Source organism: Melozone crissalis, unplaced genomic scaffold (assembly GCF_028551555.1).
Source record: "Melozone crissalis strain CALT ecotype California unplaced genomic scaffold, PUWL_Pcris_2 ptg000013l_1, whole genome shotgun sequence".
In the NCBI taxonomy this organism is placed as follows: Eukaryota; Metazoa; Chordata; class Aves; order Passeriformes; family Passerellidae; genus Melozone; species Melozone crissalis.
This window is the reverse complement of record NW_026535791.1, coordinates 35,862,833-35,886,654: the sequence shown is the minus strand read 5'-3', so window position 1 is coordinate 35,886,654 and position 23,822 is coordinate 35,862,833. Positions and strand designations below refer to the sequence as shown.

Genomic DNA, 23,822 nt, shown 5'->3' with positions numbered 1-23,822 from the left:
AACTTTAAAAATTGCAACATGTGAATGGACTGTCACCACATCCTGAGGTCATGCTTATCTCCCTCCATTTGGAGAACTATTTGTGCTTGTTCTGGGGTTTCACTGTCACAGTCAAGCCCATCCTAGAAATGCCTAATTGGGTACATGTGCAATTGGTACTTCCTTTCCTATCTGTGAAAGGGGAGGATATGGTTCCAGAGGAATATGGGGTTAGTTATTTTAGATGATGGGTTTCCAAAACCCATCTGGGACTTCAAAGAGTCTAGTGTGCATGACTATACCAGCCATGGTTTGTTGCACTTTTTGGATCATTTTTGTAGTAGCAGTAGAGTTTTAAGTACATGAGGAAAAAAGGAAGTATTTATATACATATATGTGTGTGCAGGTGGAAGTCTGTGCACTCAAACACATGTAAATTTGATGTTTATACTTCATATACACATGCTCCACCTGTGACTGAAAGTCTGGCAGAGGAAAAGTATCCATTTATGTGGCTTTAGCACTTCACTCATGAGAAACTGAAATTCTGAATAAATTGGAAGTAATAATACTCAGTTGTTAACATGAAGACTCATCTTCACAGGTGACATTTTTCTTTTGTAACCAAGAAAAGCTTTCCTGCTAGAGGGAAGTTACTCATAATTAGGCTTGAGGAGAGCTTAGATGATAATGCTCTTATTAAGATAAACGAAACTCAGGGCTCATGTGCTTATGTAATTCTTTGTGCTCAGGAACTGTTCTGTAACATGGGCTAACAAAATGGCATTTCATAAATTCAATGGTATGCTAATTGACTGTTTTTTTTTTTCATTCTTACTTGCAAAATTAAGTAACTAAGCTCTTAACAGTAGGATACTGTCTGAACAAGGAAGGAGGAGCTTGTTTTGGGCCAGGCACTGTGGCTGTGATAGTGGAATGGATGTGTACAAGTCTGTCAAGGATAACCATGAGAATCCACAGGGGTGACACAGGTGGGGTTCAGGGGTACTTTGTAAAGACAGCAGTGATGAATGAAATCTCTGCTCTGTCCAGTACCTGGAAATAGATCTGTTTACAGCATATCAAAATTCCAACTGCTCTGTTTGGGAGTAAAACCAGACAGCTTATGTCAGATCTTTCCTGTTTTCCTGAGAATAAGTCTTTGTTCTGCTTTCACTTAAAAAGAAACAGGAAAAAACCAAACATAAATATTTTAATTGGTATCTTGAAACCGACATTTCTATGAAAATTTTTTTCTTTTACTTTTCTGACAGGTTTATTATCCATTCTCTTGACTTTTGGGTCTGTGATTTCAGCGAAACATAAAAGAATTACAATGCATTGCTTCAGGCAGATATGCAATAAGATTTGTGTCAAGGGAGACAGCATTCCCTAGAAAGAGTAGCACATTTTGATGGTGAAAACTTTTAGAGGCTACTTGGACCAAAAAGCTGAATATTACTGTTCAAGACTGCATTTCTCTAGTCTGTGAATAAGAACAACCAATAAAACTAGTGTTAAACTCCAGGGAAGTTATATTCTAATGTATTAAACTTCTGATGGTTGTACTAGCTAATTTATGTTGAGGAAAAATCTTGTGCAAGTTAAAACACTTTATGTAAATATTTTAGACTTGCCCCATATTTACAGAGTGTGCTTGAATATGGTAGATAAAATGCTGGTTTATAACAACTCTGCCATTGCTTTTTGGTGTAGTAGTATTGATTTCAAAAAAATTTAAACTCTACTTAGTATAACTTTTATACGGAAGAGTGGAGACAACCAAGAAGCTCTGTTTACTTGGGCTATGAGGCTAATCACGTAAAACAATGGTAACAAAACCAATTTGCACATGAAGTTGTTTACAGTAAAGCTTGAAAATCTACCTTTACAAGTGTGATGGTTGTGACTGGGGTAAAATTAATTTTCTTCACAGTATCTTGTTTGTGGCTGTGTTTTGGGGGTGTGCTGCAAGTGTTGACAGCTCAGGGATGTTTTCCTGATTGCTGAGCAGCCCTTGCACAGAGTCAAGGCCTCTCCTGCTTTTCACCCACCACTGGGCAGGCTGGGGGTGGGAGAGGACTCAGCCAGGACAGTTGATCCCAGCTGACCAAAGGGATATTCCACACCATGTGGACTCATGCTCAGCAATAAAACCAGGGGGAAGTCCCTGCTGCTCAGGGACTGGCTGAGCATCTTTCTGTTGGTGGAGAACAGCTCTTTCCACTTACATCACTTGCCTTTCTTGGGTGTTAGTTCTCTCTCTTTATTTTCTTTTCCATTATAGTTTATTATTATTGTTATTTTATTTCAATTATTAAACTGTTCACAACCCATAAGTTTTCTCCCGTTACCCTTCAAATTCTCTTCCTCCCCCATTCCACCAGGGGACGGTGTGAGCAAGCAGATGTGTGTTGCTGGTTAAACCAGAGCAGCAAGCCAACACTTTCTTTTCTTTTCTTTCTCCAACTTCATCTTAAAAGCATTCTTTCTTACAGGCAGATATCTGGTCATTAGGAATAACAGCCATAGAACTTGCAAAAGGAGAGCCACCTCATTCAGAATTACATCCAATGAAAGTTTTGTTCCTCATTCCTAAGAACAATCCACCAACGCTGGAAGGAAACTTCAGTAAATCCCTCAAAGAATTTGTCGAGGCCTGCTTAAACAAGGACCCAAGCTTTGTGAGTTTCATGTTTGTCAGTGTGTAGTAGAGAACTTGACTGCTTTACATGGATTGCATGAGTAAGTGTCATTCAGCTTCTCTAATATGGTGTGACATAAGTGACAGGTATATTTTTAGATACTGTGTATATTTAAAATCTCATTTGTATCAAGACTAAACTCTGGATTTCTTTGTTTTTGTAGTGAGTCACTCAACACTTAAACACAGTAAAAAAACCCCAACTCTCTCTTTTTTTTTCTTTTAAGAGACCTACTGCAAAAGAGCTTCTAAAACACAAGTTCATTTTACGAAACTCCAAGAAAACATCTTACTTGGCTGACCTCATTGACAGGCATAAGAGATGGAAGTCTGAGCAAAGCCATGACGACTCCAGTTCTGATGACTCAGATACGTAAGTTTGAGGAGTCTATAAAATATCCTCCTTTAGGAGCCAAGGAGTTATTTTTAGCACATGTATTGCTGTATTCAGTTATTTGCAGCTTTTCAGCTTAGTGGCCTTGCTCTAAATGAATGCAATCTCAATTTTAGAATTGGAAGGGATTTTGTGCAAGTGACAGTCACTGAGGAAAATCTCTCCTGGCCCATATTCTATGCTACCTTCTTTTTTATGTAGGGTCCAGAGTTCCTCCTAGACAGGAGCCCATGTCTCAAGCTGCACAGCCAAGTAACACTGTGCAAATGAGATTCAGGTGAAAAGGTTGCCACAACTTATTCACAAATGGATTAAATACCTCATAGTAAGGGAAACACAACTATTCTCTGCAATTCCAGGCTGCATGCTAATGGCAAGCATCAGGTTATTTCTTGGGTGACATTACAGCGATTTCTTTACAGTATTAATGGCTTCATGCCTTCCAGTGACCACAGTTCCAGTCTCTTAGCTAATTTTCTAGGCAAGAAAAGTGAACTTAGATTTCTAATTTCCATCCACTTTCTGTAATGAGTTGAGATACTTTGCTAAAGCCAGTTTTCAGATTGCAATAAAACACTTCATGTAACTTGTTAATATGACTTGGGAAAATGTTTTCAATCTGTAATGCTTCACTTCCTTAAATCTGGTGAAATATCTTGGTTTAAATTTTTAATTTACCCCCCCAAAAAAGTTACCTTAATTTTCATACTTGTTTTTATATGTAGTGGCCTGCACAATAGAATCCTGATCTTGGTCTTTACTGAGTTTTTGTATTTAGTGTGTACGTTTAATGAACATCAGCAGTAAGGTGTAGGCAATAAAAATTTTTTTTTTTTTTCCTTTCCCTTGAAGTGAAGCAGATGGTCAGGCTTCAGGTGGGAGTGACACAGAAGAGTGGATCTTTACAATAAGAGAAAAAGACCCCAAGAATCTAGAGAATGGAGCAGCCCAGCCTTTGGAGTTGCAAAGAAATAAGGTGCTCAAAATATTGACTTCATAATACAAGGAGATAATTCTGCTTTAATAATTTAGTGGGGTGATTTTATTTTATGCCTTTAAAAGCATTTATATTGTGAAACTTCCAGTACTTTTGCTAAAAATATGTTTTCTACAGTTGCCTTTCACAAAACTTTCTGAGTAAGTCTTGAAGTTTGAGCATTCTTTTAATGTGTCCTTTTGTGTAGTTGACAAAATACGTACCAAAATATCTCTCTAGTTTGAAATAAAACCACTGGAGGAAGATGAGGCAGTATTGTATTTTTAAAATCTCATTCTGTATAGTAATATACTAAAACCAGTATAGTGCAAATCTAGGTCGGAGTTTTAGAGAAGGCATTTTGGTCTTTTAAGGAAAAAGAGTACAGTGTAACAAAGAACAAAATGTGCCTGTGTCCAAAAAAAAAAAAAAAAATTCCAAACCCAAACAACCCAGAATAAAGGATGTTTAGGAATTGCTCCATTGTATTTTCTGCAAGCTGTGTGGCCAGAGCAGGTTGTTGCTTTGCTGGCTCTGAAAATTCTGGATTAATATAAGAAAAATATTGTATCATCCAGGATGAACCTAGTAAATATCAGCATATTTATGACTTAGTTAATGCTCACTAGGATTGTGGGAGTTTGGTAGTTTTGGTTTGTGGTTTGGTATTCTTTTTCCCTTCTAATTTTGAGCTTGCATGTATTTGAGGTGCTGCAGTCTCAAATTTTAATTCAGCCTCTATTTTCCACAGTGCTTTGGAATAGTATGTTGTAGAACATTTTCCATATATGGAAACAGAGCTTTCATAAAGTGTAGCATGTTGGAACTACATTTTGTCTTTAGTTAGCATACAATGAGGATGCTTTTTTTCAAAAATAAAATTGGTCAGATTTTTTTTTCTTTAAAGGAAAAGGATATCCCAAAGAGGCCTCTATCCCAATGCCTGTCTACAGTTATATCCCCTTTATTTGCAGAGGTAAGTTATAGCTTTAAAACTTACCAATTCCAAGTTTCATCTGAAAAAGAAATGGAAAATATTATGAATGATGCCTGGGGTTGCTACTACCCATTTTGAACTTGCTGTGTTAAGTTTTAGCTTTATATGTCTGCTTCTGAGATCTGTATTTTGCTTCTAACAGTACTTGATATGCATGGCAGTAACATCAGCCATGCTAGCCTGAAGCAATGAACATGACAAGAAAAAGGTGTGTAAATGTTTGGGTTGCAGCATTCTATTTTTGACACTGCTTTATGTATTTATCTTATTACAAATTTCAAGCTCAAGATCTGTTCCAAGATACCGTTGTGGACCAGATCATCAAGAATTTCACTTTTGAATTTCAGTGTGTTGAAAACTGTTTTTTGTTCCCATTCTGAGTTTTATATTTTTTATACTCTGCCCCCAAATACTTAAAAACAACTTTGAAAAAGACTATATGAAGTATAAGAGAAGAATTTATGAAGATACCATTATTTAAAAAGTTGATAAAATGACTGCAGATGTATGTGTATAAACTATAGGTGTGCAAGTATGGATACTAAAGTATAGGAAGCACATCTTGAAACCAACAGCTATGGGTAAATACTGCTTTTTTCCCTTGGGATACTTTGTTGTCATTTTTGGCTGTGAACATACTGAAAGGATGTGTGAAGATGGAAGACATGTGAATATGAATGGCATCCTGATGAGTACTGTAAAGACAAACTTCTGCTTGAAAAAAGTCTTCAGTATGTGAGGGTGTATGATGAAAGTCAAATGCTGACATTGTGAACACTGATGGTCACTTCTTAACAAGCTTCTGCATTATATTGTGCATAGAAATATTTATGAGTATCTCATTAATACATTTCTTCCTGCTTTCCTTTCAGTTGAAAGAGAAGAGTGAGGTGTGTGGTGGTAACACAGATTCCATAGAAGAGCTGAGGAAGGCAGTTTATTTAGCTGAAGAGGCTTGTCCAGGCATTGCAGATACCATGGTGTCACACCTTGTGCAGAGGATTCAGAGGTAATTAAACTGTTGCAGTATGGCTTACAGAAAACTGCAAATCTGATTTTATAAATATTTGGCTTATGTTGAATTGAAGAATTAATTTTTGTTTCTAATGGAGAAGAAAACCACTTGTGCCTGCAGTTTGTGCTGTTGTGTTTGCTTACTGGAAAAACACCTAATCCTGTCAGCAGTTCTGATTTCTTGGGTGATAGCACATATGCATGTTCATCCTCTTGGTGTGCATATTGTGTGTCAAATGAGACTGGACAGGCTTTTCCCTTTGCAGTTCATCTAAGGGATACACACTCCCTTGGTTTCTGGGTGAATGTTGCAGAGAACACTCTGTGTCACTCTTAGGTTCCTTTACCCACATGGAGAAATTGACTGTTCAGTTGGTCTGTGTTTCCCTCACTCACATGGTCAGTGGTTCCTTGTTCATTCTAGACAGTCTGTAATGGCCTTTGGGTGACACCTCCAAAACCAGTATTTGGTCTTACTTCAAAAGGCCAAATTTAATGAGATTTTCTAACTGCCTTCCTTAGGAATTTGTTAGGAACAAATAATCAATTTTCTGTTCCTTTAAATGCTGCACAAGAAAAGGTAAGAGGTATAGATTTCAGAATTGCTGCTGGAAGAGGCTATAAATGTAACATTGAATCTAGGAGCCCACAGCTGTTGTGAAATTCACAGCAGCCAGATTGGATTGCTTGGTACTAGAAAAAACTCATGTCAATGATTAATCATGGACCACTACATGGAAAAAGATCACCCTGAGCAGGTGTCTTCCTTACACTGTCTCTAACCACAGCTTGGTAAAGATTAGGAATTCACAGCTTTGAGGTTGAAGCACAGGATTTCCAGGCTGACACTTTCTCCTTCAGTAAAAACCAATGCCAAGCAACTTGCAAGCAATCATGTTTGTTGCTTTATGGGCTGTTAAGAATGAAGCCCAGTCAGCATCTCTAGTGCTGAAAGGTTACTTCCAATGCCAGATGTCCTGTCCTGTCTCATTTGGTCCTGGCAGACTTGAAAGAGTTGCGGGAGCTTCCATCTCGGTTGTTTCCATTAGGGGTTCCAAAATTGAATCCAGTCTTTCATCAGCTAATATTTCAGTGTCGTATTTTTATCAGTCTGGTACAGGATCTTCCTGGAACCGGAAACCTCAAAGACTTGATGCTGCAGTTGAGGCTGAAAATGGCCATGTGGAGACAGTGCCAAGACATAGGCATTTTTGGGGATGCTGGAAGTCATCTTACTTGTTCTGTCACAACAACAACATTCATAATTTTTATCCTGTGAGGAAGATTTCAGAACCCTTTATATACCTGTTTAGCATTGCTTTCCTTCTGTTCTGCTTCCTTGGACTGTTAGTGTTTTTCTTGGTCATAATGACTTAGAGCAGTGAAGGCAAGCACTCCATTCTCTTTCTAGGAGAGAAAGAATTATTCATAGAGAATGTTTGTCAGTGGATCACATCTGGGTGAACTTTCTCTATTTTTCAGGGATTGTATTCCAGCTAGTGTGGGATAATGACTCCAGAAAGGGAGTGAAAGAATGAATAGCAAGAACTCCCAGTAAAAATGAGCTTGGATCATTCCATAGCTTAGTAGGTTTCCCTTGGGGATAAGCCTGTTTTTTGGGGCTAGTGAAATTCTGAAAAAATGATTCCTTCTTGTTTGAGTGCTGCAAGAAGTATGCTCTGTTACATCATTAGGTCATTCAGAATAATACCTTATCAATTTGATAGCTAATTACTGAAGATAGGTTTTCAACTACAAGTTTCTGATTACATTTTCACTCCCCCTTAAGACTGGTTAGAACTGGATTTTGTAAGCTTGTCTGAATGAGTTAACTGGGACCCTCAGAATAGCTGCCCAGTAATGTGTGTGAATCCGGTTACCTTCCCCCTCCAGTTTTGATTTTGGATGTTTGGTGAAGTTTACTGGAAACTTAAATTGTTAACTGTTATTAAAAGGTGTACTTAAATTTCTTTGGATGATTTAAGAATCTGCTTAGATCAAGAGATAGAGTTGTCCTGGCCCAGTAATATTTTGAAAAGATTTGATGTAAGCTTGCAGAGTAGGGAAGTTGGAGTCACTGAATGTTCTTCCATCATTAGGTGGTGCTCAGTAACACATTTGAGCACAGGCTGTTGCTGTTTGTTAGCAAAGCAGTGATACTCTAACAGGGCTGTTCAGTTCCAAGGCTCTTCCTTTAAGGTGTGGTGGCGGTGGTGAGTGCCATTGTGCAAGGAAAAAGGCCAGAACTTCAACAGCATAAAATGGAATCACCTCCTTGCTGCTTCTTGTGAAATACCTTTCTAAAAGTTGCAACAGTAACTATTTCTTTTCCTCTTCAGATATTCCCTAGCTGGAGGAAGTTCTTCATCCTACTGACATGCTCTTCCTTCCTGGCTTTCCCAAGACAGCAGAGATGCCATGGTGTCTGCACTGAAGGCGTGCACCCCAGTGCTGTTCTGCCTCTCAGTCTGGAAAGTCCTTGGGAGGAAGGACGTTCTAAGAGTGAAAATGAAGTCTCTTGGATGGAGGCAATCTTTTTCAGCTCCTTAAAGCTATAATTTTTTTAAATTATAATTCACATATTCCAGGGAGGTGTCCTTTTGTAAAATCTGAAATGTATATTTAGGTTTGTGATAGAGAAATTGAAGATATTGAGAAACCTCAGGTATCTTGCTTTAAGAATTCCACTGAGAGATGGAGCATGGTTGTTGGAATTGTGTACAGATATGTATATAATGTCTTTTTTAAAAGAAAGCCTTTCAGTGTGCATAAGGAATCACTGTGTACAAAATGGTAAAGTGCTTTTGTAGATAATGTTAGTGAGGTAAACATTTGACAGGCCATAACTGAGTATTGCCTTGCCTTTATTACATGTAAAGTTTGAATTATGTGGTAAGTGAATCTCGGCTAGATTTTTGTATGTGAAGTATTTGCCATTGAAAGAGTTAATCCTGTATTATAGAACCTTCTATTTGTACCTCAGCACAGACACAATTTTATTCTGTTTCTCTAAAATTTCTTTCTTTTTACTTATATTCTGAGCATCACTTTCTGTTTATGGTACTACTTCTAGTTGTTTTAAATTTCATACACCTGGTCTCTCAAAGCTTTAAATTTAAATTATTGTTTTTCCTAGAGAATGAGTTCTTTCATATCTTCAGTTTCAAACTGTGCCAATGCAAATTCTGAAGTAGTTCAGTTTTAGTAGCAGATATTTGTGAAACTTGTGAAATTCAGACACAGGTTTTTTTTTTTTTCACCTGAACATGTTTAAGTGAAACATGTTTATTCCCTTCATTTATACTGAAATATCTCCTTAAGGTGTAGATTCTGAGACAGTGGCAAGTATTTCTTTATCATGCCTATTTTTATCATTAAAACTAATGTCTTTTGGCATAAAAGAAAAATCATCCATAGATTCACTATTTGGTCTTGCTGCCTAGATCTGTGCATCTCTTTACCAGAATGGATAGATGTTGGACAGAGAGACTGAGAAACAGCCCAGGTGCTGTGTGCTGGGTCCTGCTGCTTGCCTCTCCAGAGAAGAGTTACTTCTTGAAATTTGGAATTTTAAGATTTCCACTATTCCTGTGAGGGCTTCTAGATAGCAGACTTCAGGTGTGATAGATGTTGGAAACAGTAATACTAGTTCATTAGTTGTATGCACAGTTGATTAGGTAGCTGCTATTTTTTTTTCCCCCCCACAGTATTACTCTGAGGTTCACCTTGGTTGGTTTCACCAAGACTATATTCAGGTTGTTCTTATTCCAGTAGCTAAGAGAGCATTTTTGCCTTCTTTTAATGAGGAAATTGATGACTTTATGCTTTGCATGACCGTGAAGTAACTTAATATATTTACTTTTTTAAAAAAATATGGATGGAAGCTTTGGAACAGAAAGGCTTAACATTTAAAATACAGGCATATCTGCCTAGCTTGGTACAAGAAACCCAGGTACTCTAACCATTGTGGAAGCTGGTGAGGTCTCCTTCCAGGACTTCTATCACCATGGTAGCCCTTAGTCTATGCATATTAATAGCCTTAATTTATTAATTTAAGAATTTAACAGTAAGAGGACACTGTCTTGCTAACAGAGCTAGTAAACTTCTGCCCAGGTTGGAACAACAGTTGGAAGAAATGTGGGTGTGTGTTCATCTTGAGGCCATGCTTTCAGGCATTACTCATTTGCCAACCTAATGAGGTAATGGGTTTCCTTTATGGCTAAGGAAATTTAAAATAAATTGAACAATGCTAAAGTCTGAGCAATGTTTTACAACTCCACTTAGATTAATAGTTTTAATTATGTTGTTTGGTGTGCTCTTAAGTGTTATGGATAGGCTCACTTTTGAGGAAACAAATTTAGCACTGCTTTTGTGCAATGGGCATCAGAATGCAATGCAATGGAAATTTACCTGTTGATGTCTCAATATGAGAACATTCAGCCTTCAATAGATCCCTGTGCTGTGACTGCACAAGGAAATCAACAGGTGTGTTTGCACTGGAAATGTAAATTGATCAGTGTAAGCTGTTCCCTAGTCATCTGTTAATGTAAGGACTGGAAATTAAAGTGAGCTTAATTGGAGATGCACAGAACTCTGAGACTTAGCGGGGAAGTTTAAACTTATGCTGCTGGCTTCAATGTCAAGAATTTATCAATCAGCAAGATGAATTAAATTCTTAGCTACACTCTTTGAACACTCATTTGAAAAGTTATATATATGTGTTTTGAGTTGAATTTTAATTGTGTTCCAGGACTGTATGTTGAGGAAGTACTTCTCTGAGTAGAAGAATTTGCTTGATGTGTCAGAGCTTAAGATGAATAAGACTTGTGGTAAGGGCAGGTGACCAAAATGCTTGGGCATTTAGAAGAAGACAAGACCTCATTTATGGTAGAGATGTGTATTTTTATATGTAATATACAGATTATTTAAATATAGACTATCTTAAACTGAGATTCACTGAAAAAAAGCGTGCTGTATCTTGAATGTAGAAGTACAATCATTTGCTATTAAAAAGTATTGATGCTTTAAAAATCAGGTCTATATTGGTAACAGAAGAGGAGCTTCATTTGAAAGAAGCACCACCTCAGTTTCTCAGAGGAAAAGAACTGTATTGATATTTTTGAGAGGTTTTTTTCATGCTTAAAACATGTCTGTGTTACGATGTTGCACTGATGATTTTTCTGTGCAGGTAGTACTTCTCTCAGTCTTGACTATACTAAATGACAAGCTATCTCTATTTATGCAAACCTTTAAATTAGTAGAACTGCTTATTTGTCAGGGATTTCATGATTAGGCAGTAAATAAACTCACTGTTTAAAAACAATAAAATCAGTTATTTGAACTGAAGGCTTGCTTTTTTATAACTCTCAGATCTATTTTTTTACCTTAATTTTCTCTGCAGTTGCACTTTGTAGTTGCTGTGCAGTTTACTGAAGGATGATGTGCTAGGGCACAGAACACTTCTGGTGTAGTGACAAAGCAGTGACTTCACTCTGCAGTGCCACGGTTCCTTTGCAGCTCCATCACTGTGTGTGAGGTTGTGGGAACAGAAGATGAACTGATCTTTGTGGAATGCCCTAACTGGGGTGTTCTGCCCCTGCTGTGCAAGAGGGGCAGGTGGAGAGGGAAGGTGAGGCTGGGTGTGTTGGCACCTCACTGCAAAGCAGCTGGCTCAGTGTGAGTTCCCATCCTCCTGCAGCCTGGCACCCCATCATCTGCCTCTTAATGTGCTTTTAATGTAGTTGGGCAATGTCTTCTTTAGGTCTCACTACTTTCTGTGACATTCTGTGTTACTTTTTAAACTGTGTGGTACCAGTTTGTAGGAGTTTTACACTAACCTGACTTTAAAGGAAATGTGTTTTGCCTTTAAAAATGTCACCATTGGAAGATTATCCAGAGTGCTGATAAGAACAGGTGTCATGCAAAGATCAGGACAATTCCAAATCGGTTTTGTAGGCTGCTGGGGAGGAGCTGAAGGTATAGCACAAATGTGTTTCCTGTTTTTAGCTGTGTTGTGCAGATGTGCTGGGAACTGCACTGAGCACATGCCATGGACAAATCGTATGCAAGGGTTTCCTGCCACCTCTAATGCATGATTACAGAGGACCATGAACGTATTTGTTTTCTGTAATGCTGCTGCCTGTTTATAACCGTGTATTTCAATTTTAGTTTTGTCACTCTACACCAACACAGTAAACCTCCTTGTAAACTACGTGACCTAGAAATAAAGAAGGAAAAGTTTCATGAAATGTTGCCACATGAGTGGTCAGTGAGATGATTCAGGGCCCCTTCCCTCGAGGGGATGCTCTGTGGGCTTCCAGAGCAGTTATTGCCCATGTGTCAGCAATGATATGCAGAAAGGTCATTAAACAGTGTTGGGTTTTTTATGGCGATCAGAATTTGTAGCACTCGCAGATGGCAGTGATTTAAAACCCACCTTGCAGCCTCTGTCCTGCCAGCCCAGTGAAACTGATTAAGTGCTCACAACAAACTACATGGATTGCACCTTTACCTGGTGACAAACTGTGTGGCAGCTGCACTCCAGTAGTTGTACTTCATTACTATTTTCTGCTGCTAAAAACTGTATGTGTGGCACATTGCCAATTATTTTGTCCCCTACCAGCGTTCCTGTGCCCCAGGGCACAGGCAGTGTCCCTGTGCTGTAGCAGCTGGAGTTGTGCATTTGCCTGCACATAGGTAACTGTGCTTTTGAGGGCTAAGAGCATGTAATTGGTCCTGTGTAGAAAGAATGGGCAAGATTGGGCTTTTCAGGTCTTTCTTGATCCTCTTTCTTGGCTGATAGAATGGCAGGCTATTACACTTGATTTTGTCTCTAAAACGAATTTTTCTTCCTCCTTAGTCAGAGACTTTCATCAAGATTTCTGCAATCACAGCATGTTTTCCCCTACCTGCTGACCTGTCTTTCAGTCTGTCATTTTTGTCTGGTTTCAGCTGAATTTACAAAGGCATTAAGGTGTCAGTGTTGTTCAAATAAAATGTTCTGAAAAGAGGTAGGTTTGAGGTATATTATCAAACACATCTTAACAGAGGTTAAATTAGACAGCAGATAAATGGTGGAGATGCTTAATCTTGTTGAAAAAACCACAGGAGTCCAGGCTTTTTTGATCCCTTTGCCTGTGGAGCTACCTCCTGAGGCAATGAAATCCCTGTTTTGTTTTTATTTGTCCATTATTGGAAACTGGCAGCTATTTCATGGTGAGTAATAACAGCACCAGCAGCAAATCTCCTGGAGTGCCCCATCTGAGGTTTGCCTGCAGCTGAGAGAGATGTGTTTAGTGATAGCTCCTGACCTGGCACACAGTGACCCTCCCTCTCTGCAGGCCCTGCTGGGCTGAACAGGCAGTGCTATGATGTGAATCAGGATTAAAAATAAGTGGTTCTGCATTAGAGCTTTCTAGTACATTGAGTTTTATTCACACATGTGGACTCTGCCCATTTCCAAGATAGGAGCATCATGACAATTGATTTTACTCTCTTACTATCATTTCAGTTTTGGGTTAACCCTGGGAATAGACACCTAGAAAAATGCTGACAGGTGACAGCAGTTGAAATGGTTCCATTTTAAAATGAAATTAAAAATCACACTAGTAGAGAATAAAAAAAAAAGTCTTGTGTGCAGCTTTTTTTATAGGAAAAATACAAAAATGTAAAAATGGTGATTAGGTGGGTATTCTAAAAGTTGCACCCACAGCTTAGCTTGGTCTCTGCTGTTAAAATAAAGATCACTGTATTTTGGTCTTTGCCTTATTTTCCAAATTCACCTCGTGTAAAATGAAAACTTAATGAGAAAAAGTGTTACTTGATTTCTTTGGAGAGCTCAGAATAAACTACTGCAGCAGATAGCAGTTAATGAACATTCTATTCAACAAGCCCCAGGGTTCTAAATTAAAATTCAGTTTGGCTGAATTAAGGGCATGGCCCTCAATATAATTTCCATTAAAAAAAAAAGCCTTTCACTGTTATAGACAACACTTCTAAAGGGAAGAGGCAGGGCCCTGTCTTGTAAGGTACTATTTTACCACTGACTAATAATTTTTGGCAGGACCAGGTCTGCAGCGTTTTACTTCATAGCAACATCGAGTGCTGTTGCTTTTCCAGCATTGTTTTCCCAGACCAGTATGGCTGCAGCTGAGTTGTTGTTCACCTGTGCTGTGCTATTTCCTCTTCTCCTCACTATGCAGATCAGTGCTCACATTCCTGGACAGTCCTGAAGCACTGGAATTCCTGTATGTTACTGCAGGGCAGGGTGACAGGCTCAGAATGGACAAGGCAGTGTTACCTGCAGCTGAGAAAATGGGCTTCAGATTTTCCTACCTACTTTCCAAGTCTGTCCTTCAGCACATCTTAGCCAGAGGCAGTGCTCCAGGGTAGGTGTGATTATGGCACTGGTGTGGAGAGCCAGGGGCACCAGCTGAGGCAAAAAGCAGCTGCAGCACTCTGCCTGCCCAGGGGGCTGAAGGTCTCCCTGCAGCTGAAGGAAATGCTCTGGAAAGAGTTTCCCTTTGGCAGGATGTGCTTGGATTTGGCCGTGAGGACTGCTGCTTGTCCTAAAGGGTTTGGAGCCCATCCTCATCTTGGACAGAGGTATGTCTGGGGTTGGGGTAACAGAAAGAACACTTTACTGTCTCGAAACAGGCGTATGTACAATGGTGGTGTGAGGTATTTTATTCCCTTTTGTTGTGAGCAAAGCTGTAAGAAGCCATTTTACACATCGCACACAGACAAGCCATTAACAGAGCGAGCAGCTGGATGAAGAAAAAGCAGGGATAGAACTTGCCCAGCTTCCTTTCCCACACTGACCTTCAGGCCCCCTCTGCTCAGCACCGTGCTTCCTCCAAGGCCTGTAATGGTGGTGGGTGCTACCAGCACAGCAAACTTCTGCCAGTGGAAGTTTTACATCACCCTAGTGACAATGTTTCTTAGAACACAAGGGAAAGCATCTAAGCCTTGCAGATACAGTGCTGCCAACCTTCTCAGCGCCACCAATTTATCCAAAATGCGGAGCCGGCTGATGTTGAAGCTAGGCATACGAAATGGGTAATTCTGCTGCGGGTTGTGTGAGTCACCCTCTGTCTGCCTGAGCCCCAGGGGAGAGAGGGAGAGACTGAAATTCCAACAATAAACTGCAAGTCAATTTGGGATGTGTAGCAAGCAGGATGAAAACTTGGGGCTTCAGCAGTACCCCCCAGCTTAGAGCAATTTAGTTACCAAAACACTACAAATGAATCACAAATAGCTGCAGTTCTTGTAGCATACAGGTTTTCTTTCAAGTTCGTAAAACAAACAGCAGAATGTCACCACAGCCTTTAATTTCTCCTTGTACATAACCATTCACAGTACATTAACAGCCCAAATAATATTGCACTGGATTATTTTAAAAATTTTTTGTCTTGCAAGTAGTACTCACTTTTCAAAGCCAACAGATGAACGATTTGGTCAACTTGCACCAAAAAAATGGTTAGGTAAGAACCCTATACTTTATTTATACCACATGGATTTGTGACCCCAAAGGGAAATGAGAATGAGCTGTCAACTGTTTCCTTGTTAAACATAGAAAATTAGTAAATCGTTGCTGATTAAATGGAGAAAGACTGGGGGGGAAAAAGCATGAAATCTGAAAGTTATCTCATTCCTGTTAGACTGCTTGCTGTATATATAATTATATTCTATACTGTGAAAATCCATCTACATTTAAAAGCCCAGCAGTCTACAGATTAACATGGTAAAAAAAAATAATATATTTTTATGAAAAGAGAAGAAAATAGTGTTTGCCTCAGAGGAGAAAGTTTTCAGATTTCAGTCATCTGGGAGTTCTTTTAGGTGCAATCTTTGAGGCAACAAAACGTCTTTTGGCATTTGGCACTCTAATAAGGACAATATTTTAATACTGGCACAAGCTAAAAACAGCACAGAATGACAAAATACAAGACATGAAATGAACCGCAGCCACTGGGATGATGGTAAGCTAGTTTGTATATTCAGAGAACTTAAACAGTTTTGCTGAGGAATTGTGAAAGTTTCTGCAAAACCGTACTCAATTCTCTTCTTTTACCAAAGTGTAAATTTTCCTAAACTTGGAGGGAGAAAAAGAGTTTCAAATGTCCTCTAGAAAATCAGCAGCTGCTGGACAATCACCACAGCGGCTCGTTCGGCTGTCAATAGGCGTGAGGCTCTTTGTGACTAAGAGCTCGAGCGCGAGAGGCAGAGCTGGTGGCACTTCGGATCACTTCCATCCACCTGTGAGGAGGCACCAGGACAGACACAAACAGAAGGAAGGTCAGTTCCCAGGGGAGGGTTTCTTGACAGGTACAGTCTGTGCTATTGGTTGTACAGTTTGATTTTTAGTGCCTGCGGGAGCATCTTCCTACTTCACCCCTAAATCTGTCTCAAGGCAACTTCCAAAACTGCAAGGAGGTTTAGAGAGAACAGACAGCAGGTCCCAAACAGCAGGTATGGGTCCCAAAACTTGTTAATAGTGATTTTACCTGCTCTGCACACACCAAATATCTTTTTTCTGAGTGGTCCAAGCAATGAGCAATTGAGACCAGCCATTCTTAATCTGAGAGCAGAAAAATGTACTTTAACTGCAGTTTCTGCTTCTTTTTCCTAGAACTGATAAAGGCATTTTGTGTTTTTATTTTATCATCACTTTCCCAAAATTTGCCTTGTTTATAGTTTTGGACTGACATGGCTAAAGGTTAAGAGCAGCTTTCTTTGATGAAGACATCATGATTTTTGACATGTTCATGCTTAATATGAAAGAGCTAAATTAGTTCCCTGTATGAACAATCACAAACCACAAATTAGGAGGAGTAGTGCCTTTTCCCTGACTCTCCACTTATCTGAAGTTCAGTGGGAGGTGTAAAAATTACATGGTGAAGTGGCATAAATATGTAGTAGGAACAGCTGCTTCTATAAAAATTGTAATTTTGTTTCAGGTGTGATTTTTCCATGCAGTTGTACTAAAGGAAGCAAAGCTATTCTGAAGAGTTACTGAGGTGTCCTGTGATTACTGTTCACATGCTTCCTGAAGGCTGAGGCATGGAGCTCCCATACAGCCAGCCTGATCAATTTTGACTGGATAATTTCAGGTTTTGCAGTAATTACTATTACTGCTTCCATATCATCACAACCAATCACTTGATTTTAGCAGTATCAGGTTTAAAATTTCTTTCATAATTTTAAAAACTTTGTCCAGTTGTGCTGAACCACTTTATTACTGAACCAACTTATTTAATAAACTTTGTATCTACTAACCTTTGAAAGAATGCTCCTGAAAATTAACAAAAATTTTATCTCAAAAACAAACTTACCTTTCAAAGGTGTATTCACTTTCAGCCCTGAAGTAGTACACGTGGGATTTGAAATGTAGCTTGAACACGTAATCTTTGTGAATGTTTTCAGATTCAGAAGGAAGGGTAAGTGAATATCCCAATAAAGGAAGGCTGGCTAAAGGATGATTGTCCTGAAAAGATATGATGGAAGGTGCTGTGAGATCAAATGCCCTTAAATAAAGAGAGCACGTAAGTAAATGGAAAGCAGATACAACTTCATTTAAAGATCACTGTGTTTCTACACATGTGCAGAAAAATACCAGATTTACAGAACTGCAATAAGATAAATTGTCTGGTAGTTTCAGTTGGGCATCACTACAGACCCTCTGCATATGGATCTGCTGCAGGCTGATCCCCTCAGTATTTCCTTGAAGGAAAGGTGGCTAATATCTTGGATTTTCACTACTTTCAAACTGATGAATATAATGCTCCATCATTTGCCACTGGCAGGGCACCACCCAGCTTCATCCTCAGCCTGCAAATTCCCACTCCTTTAGAGCTGTGCTGGCCACCCAGCAGGGTCACTGCTGAAGTGCAGTCACTGCATGGCAAATGGTTTCTTTATCTCTCTTACGTGTGGAATATCCTCCAATTCCTTCTTTCATCATTTAGGATTTCTATAACAATGCATCATGTAGCAACTTGAGTTACTCTGTGCTTATGCCCTGCTCAAACAGATTGAGGAGTCCAAGAGATTCTAAACAGAAATCCTCTAGTTTTGCAGTAGGATGTTTGCTCAGGTAGATTAAATCATTGACTGCTGTTCTCTTGTTTGGCTTAAGTGTCAGTCATGGTAAACAGAATTTGAAAGTCACTATTAAGTTTTTAATTGCAGTGATAAAAGCCTGGTTTGAAGTTGCACCACAGCTTCTGAGCAGTGGTGAGCTCTGCTGTGCTTTCAAGAATGATCTGTATTGTGACTGCTGAGAGCTTCAGGAAAGAACTGGCCCAGGAGCAGTGAGAACAAACCCTGCTGTGTGCCAGTGTCAGTGAAGGCTGTGTGTGCAGCTGTGCCCAGTGCACCTGCTGCTCCAGCCCACAGCATCCCTGACTGATACCCACTTTTCTCTCAGCTGCCTCTTTGGAAAAGAACCCCCCACTGTCACCTCCAGCCACTCACACTTGCCCAGTCGGTTACCTGGTGCGATTTATAGAAGAACATGCAGAAGTTGGTGAACACCACCCAAAGCTTCTGCCACCCATTGCTGTTTTTGAATTTTCTTAGCAGATTTCCAGACAGTTGGTTCTGAAACAGATCAAAAGCAGTCAAGTAAAACAGTGAAAGGTGCCTGCAGCTTTCTAGTTATTGTAAGAAAAATTATTTGCTTTTATCTGGTTTTATGTGGCCTGGTTGTAAATGAAAATTCTTCAGTTGACTGGACGTACATTTCTTCTGCCTTTTTCTACTGCTGAGCAGTACTTTACATATTTTTTTGTTTGCAGCTGGGTACTTCCAAAAACTCAAAGCTACTACACTAATTATTTTATCAACTGAGGTGGCTTTTGGTAATCTGTTACTAAACCTCAGTCTTGTTAATCCTACTGTCTTCTTTTAGAATGGTACTTAAATAGAATGGAAACAGAAAGTCTGACATGAACTTGTGATGTAAAGGAAAATTATGGCATACTTTAGAATTGCAGATAGAGACTGAGGTCTCTGTACCCAGGGACTTCACATGGTACTTTTCAAAGATTTCAAAAACAAGGACTGTTCACCTTAATGTTAGCTGGATTTTGGATAGTTTAACATAAAGGAGGAGACAGCCATAACCAAGTACATGTATTCAATGGCTGGTTGAAGCAACTGCTCTTCATATAGTGAAGACGGAAAGCCAGGCATCATTGTTCCTTGCAAATGAAGGGGGGTTCTCAGTGAATTATCAAGGATTTCCCATTCCTTGTTGACTGTAGGGCTCTTGCCTGGATCACAATAGCTGTTTACATAATTCTCTTTATCTAATGCAGAAGATAACAACTTCATCTGTAAAGCTTAATAGTCGAAATCTGGGGTTCCTGGTGTAGCTACTACAAATGAAGTATTCTTAAAAAGTTCTGCTTTCACCAGCCTTGGATATGCATTAAAGCCTTTCCTTTAACTCATCCTGTTCTCTGATATCTGGACTACTGCCTCCTTGCCCTAAGTTACAGATGTACTCCTTAATTTTCTGTTACCTCATTACTCTGGAGGATATCATAAAAGGACAGGCTTTGCATTCGGTACCAGCAGACATATGAAATGGAAACAGGCCGCTGATCACTGATCAGTCCAGCAGGTAGGGAGGAACAGTCACTGACAGAGAGAGGCTCTTCTACCACGAGAGAGACAGAGAGGAGGGAGAGACACAAAGAAAATAAACGATAATGCTGAAGTGAGAGGCACCGACAGGACGAGGTGAGCATGAGCGGGCCCAGCCACGCATGGAGCAGCAGTGGAGCTGGAGATGTTTCACAGAACAACGCATGGCTCCAGGGTGGCTTGGTCTTCACTGCTCTGTGTTCATTGGAGGCACAGGGAAGGAACAAAAATGAGCAACAATGAACACTGATCTCAGACCTAGTTAGATTTGCCTAACTACATGTTTTAATCATTAGAATGAGTCACTGGTATAAGTTCTATATCTGTTTATAATAAGGCCTCTGGCTTTAGGGAAAAATACGAGACCTTGTCCTGTGCTGAACTATTCCTCCCTTGCAGGATATAAGGATAGGAAGAATGGAAAATCCCACCTATGTGAGACAGAAATGAGGCTCTACTGTCAGCATTTTTTAGCATGAATATTTTGTCATACTTCAGCAACAAACTCACCTCCTCTTTAAAAACAGAGGCAGTTACAGAAACTGTGGATATGTCTGTCCTTACATCACTGTGTTCTGCATCAGTATCTCTTCTCTAGAGCTATGGTGGCCTAATGTTTGAGGGCTGCCATGCGAGTGCAGATCCACTCAGCTTTAAGACTCCTTCTTCCATTTTCATAGAGCATAAATTTCCATTTGCTGAGGGCTGTGATAAAGTACACAGAGCTCCTTGGACTCTCTTCGGTGAAGGAAGAACACCTCAGCAGGCTTACTACTTCATCCTAAAACCTATACTGAGCTAGAAATCTTTCATTTCAATCTTTGAAAAGACAATGTCTGCACCTTGGCTGTCAAGTACAGAATTAACAAATGTGTATCAAATTGGCTTAGCTGTGATCAGAGTGGTAAAGAAAGGGGTTTATTTTGAGGTGGAAAATGCAAATAAAGAAAAAGCAGATGAGACTGAGCAATGAGACAAGGTTCCAGAAAAGATGGCTAGGTAAAGAAAGTAAGTTAGTAATACACATAATTGAAACTCTGGCTGCAGCAGCTAAAGACAATATCCTTTCCGCTCGAGCAATGACTTAATGCCTCTGTAACTGAAAGCATTAAGACAGTTTGAACTGCTGTACATTCTAAAGGCCATCAGCTTTTTTTTTTGACAGTTGCTTCTATCAAAATTACTGCTCTAACTGATTGTACAGAGGTGCACTACAGGAGCAGATCTGTGCTGCTTGAGTGACGGCTCATGCCATGGTTTGGGAATACAGGAGGCAGGTTAATAACCATGCCTGGAACTTCCCAGGAGGAGACAAGGGAACAGTGTACTTGTTAAGGAGGAGCAAAAAGGAAATTGTCATTGAAAAGCGAGCCTGGAGCTGCAGTTCAGGTGGTTCTGAGGCAGATACCTCCACAGCAATACTAAAGTCGATCATTGAAACACTGGTATTTCTGTGCCAGCAGACGTGCACCGTAGTGTTGCCACGGTGGGGTGACTGACGTTCGAGTGAGGTGCGGGATGCACTGAGGTCGTCCTCAGATTCCTGGTCTACAGTAGTTTCATCAGGAGACTCTATGAAATGCAGGGAAAAAGCATCTTTCTTCCTCTATGCAACAACATATATAATTGGAAAAATTAAACAAATCAATTCTGTCCGCAGTATTGTGAACTAGTTTTAAAACACCATTTTAGAAATAGTTTTGTGCAGACTTTAAATAGATTATTATATTTTATATATTTAATTTGTGTTTCTGCAAGTGTTAGAATTAAAGGCTAACTGCCATGCTTTGTTGGTGTTTTTAATACCTTCCAAGGACAGGCACTGCCTAAATAGTTCCTGGAACCATTATGCTTAAGTCACTTCTCTATTCAATGAAACTTTCTGCTAACTTCAACAAGAACATTAAAATGGCACATATCTCAATATATCTATACATATATATGTGTATAAATCAACTTCAAATGTCTCAGTTTGACTTGTGGCCAGCACTTCTCACCACTTTGCTTAGAAGCAGCCACCAATCATACTGACAAAAGTGAATAAAACCTACTCTGGCATTTACTTACTATTGTCAGGTGGGCTGCTTGCCAGTAACTCTGGGGCAGGGCCACTGCTTTTCTCTGCCAGGTCTATTGCCATCTGGATGTCCTCAGTCCATTTGTCCATTTCAGCGCGGGAACTAATAATGAAAATTCAGGTTTTATTCACTTTCATACAAGTTGAAAGCAAACTCTAAGAAACAGACACAAGCTGAGCTTATTTGAAACTGAAATAAATAAATTCAGACACAAGATGCTACATTTTTCTCCCTGATTACTTAGTTTTGGTTCCAGCTTGCACAATTGCCACTCTATTGTGTCCCATCCACTTTTTTCTTAACAACTGGCTTTCAGGAAAGAATATACCTTTGAGAAGATGGTTTTAGGAGCAAATACAAACAAAATGATGCCCCTCTGTCCCACTGTGACAGCTGCAGAGAAATACAACTCACATGTGGACTTTGTCTCCACTGAATTACCTTGCAGCAACAACGATGGACTGGTGTTGACCTCGTAGTGTCAGGCAGTGAGGAACTCCCCATTCCTCCTCACTCTCCTCCATCTGAGAGGTAAAAGGCCAAATGCAGTCAGATTGCAGGAAGTACATATTTCTTAAGGTGAAACAGTGAACTGAATGAGCTCTTACCATCGGGGAAAAGAAAATAGGAGAAATGCTCACAAACAAATTTGAGCTAGGTATTGAGGAAAAAACCAGTGCCTTGCAAGCTGGAAATATAGTAAGTTCTGCAATAACATCTTGAACCAAAAGCATGGCTTTGTCTGCTTTGTGTCCAAGAAAATAGCAGTATTTTTATCAGAAGAGTGATTTATTGTACAAAAGGGTGTATTAAATGCTGGGAGTGCTCTGGGAGCTGTAGCATAGCACAGTTCTGCTGAGAGCAAGTCCAGGCCACCAACCACTGAGTGGATTCCTTGAAATGCTAGGTAAAACTTGAAACCTTGCAAATGTTTAGAGAAAATCAATTACTGTGGTAGTGACAATTTAATTCAATTCTCAGGAGAACAGCAAAGAATTGATACCAAACAGTGAGAAGTTCCATTGAAAAAAATGGAGGGAATGAAACCTCTTTGAAATCAGCAAAAATATTTTTGGAACAACACAATAAGAGGTAAATAATTGCTATTGGCTTGAAATGGCTGTTTTCCAGAAGAATTGCAACAAGAGCTCCAAATAACATTTTGCTCCCAGATTCCCACTACTTTGGCTTTAAGATACAGAACAGAAAACATTAGGAAATGCATTTTTAATAGAAATTAGATTGTTGCTACTGTTTACTTGTCTTGTGTGCATCTATAATGAATTGGGGATGAATTACTTGTAAGAATCATGTTCAAGAAGTCGGTATTGTGAGGAAGCAGCCCTCAAAAATGCCTTTTCCTCTTTATGGAAAGCTCAAATTCTTTCTTTGTAGTACACATAATCTTTGTATTACGCACAAAAAATGAGGGGGCTCACTTTGCTATGTGATGACCTCTCTGCAGAAGGCTGCAGGAACAGATGCTGAACCCAGGGCAGATTTAGAGAACACCTCCCTTTGATGCTGTTTTCAGCCCAGCAGAAATCCATCAAGCAATTAAGATGGGACCACAAATGGCCACTTAAGCATGAATCCCTTAAGCTCTCACAATACTTACTGTCATGCCATACAGTGGAAGATGCCCATGGACTTTAAACTGATTGGATGCTGTCAGGCCTCTACTTGTGTACAACAGGATATCATTGAACTGAAAAGCAAGGATAAGCATCATTAGAATGGTGTTGGCTGGCATGTATGTATGTGAAAAAAAATTAAAAGAGAACAGTGAATACAGGAAAGTTGAGTATTTATATGGCAGCCCTAATTCATTAATCCAAAATATTGGCTTCCACAATATTCCACTACCTAGTGTTAGCACCTGTTATCTTCCCTGCCCTCCTTTCTGGCTAGGTTTAGGTATGTTTCCATAATTTTCCACTGGATATTTTCCAATGCCTTCTAATGCTCTCTCTGTGATCTGTGGGTCAGAACTACCAAGCCACAACAGCAGTGAAACAGAGCAGTACATT

The 23,822-nt window shown here is 39.5% G+C and overlaps 2 protein-coding genes across 6 annotated transcripts in view; one reads left to right on the top strand and one right to left on the bottom strand.

Moving 5' to 3' along the window:
• Positions 1-12,594, top strand: part of STK24 (serine/threonine kinase 24) — a 53,197-nt gene extending 40,603 nt beyond the window's left edge. The window contains exons 6-11 of the mRNA XM_054271753.1: positions 2,478-2,663; positions 2,911-3,056; positions 3,930-4,053; positions 4,961-5,029; positions 5,923-6,059; positions 8,404-12,594. Coding sequence (XP_054127728.1) covers positions 2,478-2,663; positions 2,911-3,056; positions 3,930-4,053; positions 4,961-5,029; positions 5,923-6,059; positions 8,404-8,440 — 699 coding nt within the window. The 3' untranslated portion in view covers positions 8,441-12,594. The remainder of the gene's footprint in view (positions 1-2,477; positions 2,664-2,910; positions 3,057-3,929; positions 4,054-4,960; positions 5,030-5,922; positions 6,060-8,403) is intronic.
• A 2,207-nt stretch (positions 12,595-14,801) lies between these two features.
• FARP1 (FERM, ARH/RhoGEF and pleckstrin domain protein 1) overlaps positions 14,802-23,822 on the bottom strand; it is a 200,819-nt gene continuing 191,798 nt past the window's right edge. For all 5 annotated transcript variants that reach the window (XM_054272214.1, XM_054272216.1, XM_054272218.1 and 2 more), the window contains exons 21-27: positions 23,411-23,500; positions 22,234-22,316; positions 21,782-21,894; positions 21,123-21,286; positions 18,557-18,664; positions 17,398-17,549; positions 14,802-16,321 (exon numbers count right to left, since the gene is read on the bottom strand). In XM_054272214.1, the coding sequence (XP_054128189.1) occupies positions 16,240-16,321; positions 17,398-17,549; positions 18,557-18,664; positions 21,123-21,286; positions 21,782-21,894; positions 22,234-22,316; positions 23,411-23,500 (792 nt within the window). In that variant the 3' untranslated portion in view covers positions 14,802-16,239. The remainder of the gene's footprint in view (positions 16,322-17,397; positions 17,550-18,556; positions 18,665-21,122; positions 21,287-21,781; positions 21,895-22,233; positions 22,317-23,410; positions 23,501-23,822) is intronic.